Source organism: Xyrauchen texanus, chromosome 21, assembly GCF_025860055.1.
Source record: "Xyrauchen texanus isolate HMW12.3.18 chromosome 21, RBS_HiC_50CHRs, whole genome shotgun sequence".
Taxonomy (NCBI): domain Eukaryota; kingdom Metazoa; phylum Chordata; class Actinopteri; order Cypriniformes; family Catostomidae; genus Xyrauchen; species Xyrauchen texanus.
In genome coordinates, this window is record NC_068296.1 from 4,247,905 (window position 1) to 4,256,982 (window position 9,078).

General features: G+C 37.0%; 1 protein-coding gene across 1 annotated transcript; it reads left to right on the top strand.

The window, feature by feature from the left end:
• Nucleotides 1–879: 879 nt before the first annotated feature.
• Nucleotides 880–7,287, top strand: miox (myo-inositol oxygenase). Its single transcript, XM_052152748.1, has 10 exons — nt 880–935; nt 1,153–1,224; nt 1,355–1,435; nt 1,824–1,986; nt 2,515–2,582; nt 3,937–4,046; nt 4,210–4,277; nt 4,978–5,027; nt 5,147–5,259; nt 5,400–7,287. The coding sequence occupies exons 1-10, from the start codon at nt 918–920 to the stop codon at nt 5,506–5,508; spliced, it is 852 nt and encodes a 283-aa protein (XP_052008708.1). The 5' UTR covers nt 880–917; the 3' UTR covers nt 5,509–7,287.
• The last annotated feature ends 1,791 nt before the right edge of the window (nt 7,288–9,078 follow it).

A 9,078-nucleotide genomic window follows, 5' to 3' on the forward strand; every position in this document is an offset into this window, starting at 1 on the left:
AACAAACAAATAATAGATAGAACATACTGATGGTAGAACGTAGAATGAACAGACGACAGATAGAACGTAAAACAAACAAACAAAAGATACATAGAACAAACAAATAATAGATAGAACATACTGATGGTAGAACGTAGAATGAACAGATGACAGATAGAACGTAAAACAAACAAAAGATACATAGAACAAACAAACGATAGATCAAATGAATGGGCGATAGAACGTACAATGAACAAACAATAGATTAATAGAACATAGAATGAATGGTAGCATAGGACAAACAAATGATAGAAAAAAAACGTAGAACAAACGTACAAGACCGAAGGAACGTAGAACAAACGATAGCGAACAGACGATAGATAGAATGTAGAATGAACATATGGTAGATAGTATGAACGAACAACAGAACAATGATGTGTTGATTAACGCAATAAATTAAATAATTAAAAACACTACAATGTGTAAATATACAGATGAAATTTGAATACAATTAAACATCCATTTTAGAAATCAATTTAAAACAAAGAACTGAATATAATAAGTGGTATAATTATTTTCACCGTATAAGCAGAAAGCAACATGCACAAATATAATATTCTCAAACTTATTATTGTATCAAAAGCCCTTAGTCATTGTAACAGTGCAGTGTGCTCTTTCCAAAAACTGCATTCGGGTCAACATATCAATGCTAGATTGCGTCAAGGACTTATATACTCAAACACACATTTTTGCACACTGACAGGCCCCTTGAAAGCCTCAGACAGATTGATCTGAAGAAAGTTAAAGTGTTACTAGTTTTTCCCACTACAGTTCAGAGACCCCATATGAGCACCATTGATAAATAGAGCTCAGTCACACCAGCTCCAAACACAAGCAACATCTACCATCATCCTGAGCGACAGAATCTTAGCTGAACCATGAGGGTTGTGAACCTGGTATTTCGACAATTATATATATACACACAATGGAGTCCAATAGTCTGAGACTACTTATAAATACATTTGGATTTAAGATGATGTAAAAAGAACAAAAAATACTTATGATTTCTAGGTCACAGAATCATGAGGACACTGTGCTAAAAGGTTCATTTCTAATGTTGGAGCTGATTGTGTTTGCTTCATTCATATCTCTCATGCCAACTTTCCCTTAAAGGGTCCGGATCCATCTCTGGCATACCGTCCCGATTGTCCTCAGAAAGAGAAGTCAAAATTCAGGAACTTTGAGGTAAAACTTTGATGGGATTTTAAAGTCAGTATTTTCTAAATGCACTGACAAAAATCATTCATTCATGCTTTTTCCCCCAATATAAATTAAGCTTTTTTCTTCTTGATATGTATATACGTCTGCGAGACAGAGTGGAGAACTGTTTGACCGTGTGTTTTATACATACAAGCTGATGCACACACACCAAACGCTGGACTTTGTCAAACAGAAGGTTGGTCTGCAAACGCCGGCAAATAAAACAAACAACTGGACAGTAATTCAGTACTTTATCAGTAATTCTAAATCTTCTATCTATAGATGCTCAATCATACGTAATTAATGTTATGCAGAATCTTCACTTAGAGAACAAATCATTTTACTTTCTTTTTTTGAAGTTTAAATTTGTTGGGTAGCAATGTTAGATTCAGGATTTGTATAGAAGGCAAGCTTTACAGAGCATAGCACAGTTACTCCAGTTCCAACTCTAGGCATATTTTTCTAGAGCTTTAATAATTAAAAAAAAATTCGAATAATTGTAGTCAAATTTATGACCTGGATAAGTCAAAACTCTCACAAAAAAAACACTGAACATGCCCTCTCACTTCTCTTCTGACCTTAAGCACCTGATTTGGGCCAACTGCAATCACTTCAATATGACTATGATGGAGAACATCGATTCCCTGGATGAGCTTGTTGACGAATCCGACCCGGACGTTGACTTCCCAAACTCTTTCCATGCGTTCCAGACCGCCGAGGGTATCCGCAAAGAACATCCTGATAAAGGTAAGGGGTCAACGGGGACAAAGGTCACAGGGCTCATCTCAGTGTATGCTTTGATTAGATAAACTGGTGTTTTTCAAAAGCACATACCTGTAAGTGTTTTCTGAAGCGCTGATCAATGTTCAAACCAGAAGCGCTTTCTTTAGGGCTAAACTTTTAGATGCATATTGCTTTTATGCTGACATTTTCAAATGTCAGTATAACAGCAAAAGCAAATGGTAAAACATAGAATTGCACATGTAAATTTAACTCATTTTAAAAGGTGAAATTGTAATTTCTGCATCACTAGTGCCACTGAACAGATTAAAAAAATAAACGTGTTTTTGAACAGCTTTCCGATCTCATGCCATTGGTTGAGTCAATGTTGTTGTGTCTGTATGGACGGATCACTCAAAACAGATACATTTTATAGTGCCACAAAACAGTGTTTAATGATGTACCTACAAATGGCTTACAGTTTAAGATGAGTGATAAGAAACAGTATTTTAATACAGAAAAAGATACACACTTTAACGAATGTCCTGTCTCCAGATTGGTTCCAGCTAGTTGGTCTAATCCATGACATTGGAAAAATCATGGCTCTGTATGGAGAACCACAGGTGAGAGACAATGTATCAATAACAATTTGAAAATCTATTCAGTTACATATTTGGGTTTTTCTGTAACGTCGAGCATTGAAGTTCCAGCAGTTGGATTTTTATTAAAACAAAAATATTAATATAAATATAAAGTTATATGAAAGACACATTCAAACTGACTTAGAACATTTTTACTAGGCCTTCATTTATTTTTGGTACATTTTTTAAATACCATTTATGCACAGATTTTACTGTTTTAGCCTTGTCCCAGACCCAGACTTTCAATATTAAACTTAATTAAAAAAAATACACATTTTTAAATGTTCATCTAAAAGAGTAAAATAAACAAACAATTTCAGTATTTCTTGTGGGAAAATGATTTCAATAAATTTTTCAAAAACTGTGTCCCACATTTGTGACAACATTTCCACCACATGCAAATATTTTGCCCCAATACATTTTTTTTCCAAATATTAGTGTACTTGTTAACCAAGTGGACAAAAGTGTCAGTGTTGAGCATGCTTGAGATGAAATACGAGACAAGTGATGTTTGAAGAAAAAAAAAAAAACTTGGTCAATTGTAGTCCGAACATACGATAGATAGAACCCAAAACGAACGAACGGGCGATAGAACCTAAAAACGAACGGACGATAGAACCTAAAACAAACGATAGAACCTAAAAACAAACGAACGGACGATAGAACCTAAAACAAACGATAGAACCTAAAAACGAACGAACGGACGATAGAACCTAAAAACAAACGAACGGACGATAGAACCTAAAAACAAACGAACGGACGATAGAACCTAAAACAAACGATAGAACCTAAAACGAACGAACGGACGACAGAACCTAAAACCGAACGATAGAACCTAAAACGAACGAACGGACGATAGAACCTAAAACCGAGCGATAGAACCCAATACGAACGAACGATAGAACCCAATACGAACGGATGATAGATAGAACCTAAAACGAACGGACGTACGAAAGACAAAACGTAGTACGAACAGACGGACTATAGACAGAACGGACGATAGATAGAACCTAAAACGAATGAACGATAGAACCTAAAACGAACGGACGGACGATAGAAACTAAAACGAACGAACGATAGAACCCAATACGAACGATAGAACCTAAAACGAACGGATGATAGATAGAACCTAAAACGAACGGACGGACGATAGATAGAACAAACTAACAATAGAATGAACAAATGATAGAACATTAAACAAACAATAGATAAAACGAACATTGTTAGCAGAACAATTTGACACACTAGTGTTAAGAGTTCTAAAAGTCTACCGTGCAAAAACTGCTCAAGTTAAAGAAACACATATGCTATAAGAATGCCGATTTGTGCGTTTCAGTGGGCAGTAGTTGGAGACACATTCCCAGTCGGATGCAAGTTTCAGAATTCAATAGTTTTCAGAAACTCTACATTTCAAGACAATCCAGATGAGAAGAATCTGACACTCAAGTACAACACCAAACCCTTCCCCAACACACAACTACACTAATATGTTTGTAAAGGGTTAGAACTATTAAAGGTTTATCAGCATTCAAGATTCAAGCATCCTTTCGAATGTTTGTTTCTACGGTGTTATTCATGATTTTCCCGGTATGTATGTTTCTCTCTGCAGCACAGAATTTGGCATTTATAAACCACAATGTGGGTTGGATGATGTCCTGATGTCTTGGGGACATGACGGTGAGTGATATCAGACATCTAGAGTGGCCTCAAAATTCAATGCATTAAATAGAAAATATGAAACAGATAGTACAAGCACAATTTTCAAGCAAAACATACCATACAAACCGTTAGGGTTTAAAAAGGCAGAAATGTGAAACGTAGCAGTTTATAAAAGCACTTCATTCTTCGGTTAACACTTGTGTATTATTTAAGCTGTAGTTATTCAAATTGTTTTTGCGTCGGACTACTGTTCTAGGCAGATGAACTTCGTTATTTGTCACCAACGTCATGTCGTCATGGCAACAAAGTTATAAAATTGGACAACTTTACATGGAAATGGTTAGCAAGCAATTATATCACACTAAAATTAAGTTAGCATGCATGTTGTTTACGTCTTATGGCTATATTTTTGAAACAGCGAGTATTTTAACGTTTACGGATTGGCCCCATTCACTTCCATTGTAAGTGCCTCACTGCAACATGCACAATTTCGAGCATTTGCTGTATATAAAATTGGTAACAGTTGTTGAAAGGAAAATTAGGATTGTTGAACTGCAATTTAACGAGCAGAATTCTAGTGTTACTTGATTGCCAAATGTGTGGAAGGGTTAAATGTTGCTTAATTGACCAAAGACTCGATGCCACTGCAACTGATGTTTGACGTCTCATTGTTAAACATATTTGCTGCTGAATTGACAAACGTTTTGCACCATTACAGAATATTTGTACCGCGTAATGAAGTTCAACAAATGCACTATCCCAGAGGAGGTAATGTCACATTGAAACTAAATAGATAAATCACACAAACACCATCTGATTTAAGTTCCTGAAAGGCTCTTTTATATAAAAGTAACCTAAAAGAGTCTTTGCTCTAACGCGTCCCACAGGGTCTATACATGATCCGATTCCACTCATTCTACCCCTGGCATTCTAATGGAGACTACATGCACTTATGCAACGAGAAGGACCTACAGATGTTACCCTGGGTCAAAGAGTTTAAGTACGTCACCGGTTTTCGAATGAAAGCATGTGTCCATATTGTGACCTACATACTGAGGGTCTGACCTCTTTCTCAAGTGTTCTGCCTGCGATTCCTACAGTAAGATCAGTAACATGCGTCTGTTTGTCTTTCCTCCACAGCAAGTTTGATTTGTACACCAAGAGCACTGAACTGCCAGATGTGGAGAGGCTGAAGCCGTATTATCAGTCACTTATTGACAAGTACTGCCCTGGCGTACTGCAGTGGTGAACATATACCACCAATCTACCATTTTATTCCAATGACACACACTGAATTCTTCAAGCTCTCATTCTTTGACTGGTCTCATGAGCAAACTACTGCACACTTCACTTGCTGTGATATATTCCTTATTAGTACGGTTGTACTAATTGTACTAGCTATTGTTCATACTAAAGGCTAAAATCACACTCTGCGCAAGTGCATGAACACAGGCGCTTCTTAGCTATGCAAGCTCGATAAATGCATTAGCCTATTAAGGGAAACAAACAAACACAAACGCACAAAGTGGGGTTCAAAAGTCTGATTCAAAATCTACATCGAACTGTTACTCAAACTTTTATGCTTATAATGCAATGAAAAATAAACCATTAAATAAGAAAAGACAAACATGTGGATTTAGGGGAGATGGTTGGCAATTGTAAAAAAAACACATTAAATTCTAAATTAACATGTTGATACGCAATCGCCCGCACACGGTGGTGATGTCACTCTTCTTACATTTAATATATAAATTTACCACTTAGAAGTGTCTTTTCAAAGGTCAAAGGGTTCAACATTGATATGCGATCTCTGTTTCATGATAGTAATGCTCCAGAAACAGCAATTTAGGTATTTGTGCAGGAGTACAAATGAAAACATGCAAATATCAAAACGGGACTTTTATTATGAAAACACGACCACCAGATGAATCCAGTTCAACACACTTGGGTCAATCGTCCATAACAAGCGTTCACTGACAAACATCCAATAGCACGTTTTGTCCATAAAAGTGATAAATCAGAGAAATGTTGATATATTCTCCGTTGTTTACATGCGATCTCGCCTGAAAGAAATACCCTTCGTCATCGTTCTTCAACAAACTATGCAATCATGTTGTAAAACTGTATATGATCTTATATATTAGAGTCTCATAAACAAAACCAGCCTGTCTCCAAAGTCCAAAAATGGGGCATAGTTTTATTCATAATAGCAGGGCAGTGCAGTCAGATTTAGTGTTGTCTTGAAAGGCGGAGCAAAGCTCGCAGGAACCTCATTTTTTGTTCGATCACCTTCAAATTTGAAACGTAACTTCTTTAGACTCGTGGCTTTGAGAACATTGTCTTTCTGGGTTGTCTTGGTACTTTGTAGTTTTTTTAGATTATAAAAACATGTTCAGCACAAAATATTTCCATTGCTATAAGCTTCAGCTTCTCTACCTTTAATAAAAAACAACATATATTAATTCTGACACTTGAGAAATAAAGCCCAAAGTGTCTTCTTTCAACAGATACTTCAACTGTGTCCATACTCCAAAGCGTCCCGTAAATACAAGATCAAATAATAATGGTCTGGCAACTGTTCATCCAGTGGAGTAGGTTTAAACCTTTAGTATGAACAATAGTACTAATAAGGAATAGATAACTCATGTCAGGGGCCCTCATGCAACGCTGAGCCCCGGGGCCCTACAGCACCTTAATGTGGCCCTGGCCCCATTGAATACTGACAATTATTACCACCACAGCAATGCAAGTGTCCACGTTCTGTATAAACGAAAGGAACGCACTTCGGCAGAGTATGCACTTTGGCTTGTGTAAAGTATGCTTCAGACATCTGTTTTGACAACATACAAATCTAGATTTCATTTGTTGATATCATTGACTAATATAAATAATTGTGCAATCCATGGAACTGCATTTACCTTTCTGTTCTTTGCCATTGCAAAATGCATTATTATTTTTCAGATCATCTATGTATATTCAGGCTTCAGAAATTGACATGTAGACTTTATCTTGTGTATTCATGTATAGATTGAAGATAAAATAAATAATTCTACTTGAAATTGTGAGGTATTAGCCTATAGTACAATGTATATATGTTTTATATAATTTTTACATGATTTTTCCATCTTAGATACATTTATGCATTTGGCAGACGCTTTTATCCAAAGCGACTTACAGTGCACTTATTACAGGGACAATCCCCCCGGAACAACCTGGAGTTAAGTGCCTTGCTCAAGGACACAATGGTGGTGGCTGTGGGGCTCGAACCAGCGACCTTCTGATTACCAGATTACCAGTTATGTGCTTAGACCACTACACCACCACCACCACTCCGTAGATAGCTCATATTAACACAGTAAACGTGCAAGGCTTTACACAACAGGGTCTAAGCATATCTTACTTTCTATCTTAAAAATAACTTTTGGCAACATTACAATACGCATCTTACGACAAAGACCGTGACCAGTTACAGTCCGATACATACTAGAACACAGACAAGATGACAGTCAAAGTGTAAAAAACTATTTAATTTAAATATCTTCATATTGCAACCATTTTCGACTTCAGTTAAAATAATTTTAATCTCACATTTTTGGACACCTGTAACCATACTTGGCTTTTTATTCTAGGTTAATCGTAAGGCACAGCACAGAATAAGTGCATCAAGATGTGATGTTATCATTTTTAGGTTTCAAAGAGACGTGGGAGACACATTGTGGGTTTTTGTGAGCCGTTGGCAGACACTAGGGGAAAATAACCAACCTTGTTTTTCATGTTTTGCATTTACTCTTCAGACCAATCAAAGGGCCACTTGAACAAGAACAAAACGTTCTTGTGATTTTGCTCTTATCGTGTCTGAATCGGGCAAGCGCTTATGTTCTTTCCTATAAACCTTGAACTTCTAGTGCACCAATGGTATATGTAAATGTTTCACTATACTGCCTACCTGTCTCAAATATACCTGTGAAAACAGAAAAACCGTGTGAATGTTTTGACATAATGGAAGTATAAATACATGCTGATGTAATTACCAGGAGCTGCTATTAGTGTGTGGAGTTGAACTGAGAAACTACAGCTCATCATTTCCGTTTCCTGATGCGTTCCACTTCCTTTTCTTCCGAGCTCATATCTTCTTCCTGTTTCCCTTCGCACATCTTTGGTGCATCTTCCTCTACCTCCTCTTTAGTTTCCTCCTCACGTTTCTTCACATCCTTCTCTGTCATGTTGGAGCATGATGCGTTTGTGGTGTTTATCCGTGTTTGTCCTGGTGATGATGTGCACATAACCGTAGAGAGTTGAGATGACAGAGCGTTGCTGCTGAGCTGAAGAGAGCCAAAAGCAGAAGAGGAGCTGACATCACACGGACATGTTCACCAACATGCTGCAATAACAGTGGCAACCAAGCATTCGAACCCCGCCTCGAAGGAGCATTATCCTGGCGCACAAGGAGGAGGGACCCAAAGAATCAGTTGGCATCACTCATTTCAAAGACCACTAAAGAGCCTATTTTCGAAGTTGAGGCAGGAATTCAAAGTAATACACCTGGCGATGAAGCCTTCTTATTGAGAATTTCTATATGCAAATATCAGTGTTGGGGAAGCTACTTTGCCAAGTCGAGCTACTTATTCAAAATAAATCAACTACAGTCAAAAAAACCTGAAAGAAAGAAGTTAGCTACATTACAAGCTACTAAAAAAGGTAGAAAAGCACATTTAAGCTCCTTATGAGAACTCCTTTTTTATTATTATTATGCACTAGAAGACTACAACCAATCATGAAATCTGGAATTACTCAAAAACCTTGTCTGCTGTTCTACAGA

Excerpts from the sequence above, each read along its gene's own strand:
- miox (XM_052152748.1), top strand. Across the intron at positions 2,583-3,936 it reads CTCTGTATGGAGAACCACAG|TGGGCAGTAGTTGGAGACAC; the intron begins GTGAGAGACAAT and ends TGTGCGTTTCAG. Across the intron at positions 5,260-5,399 it reads CCCTGGGTCAAAGAGTTTAA|CAAGTTTGATTTGTACACCA; the intron begins GTACGTCACCGG and ends TTTCCTCCACAG.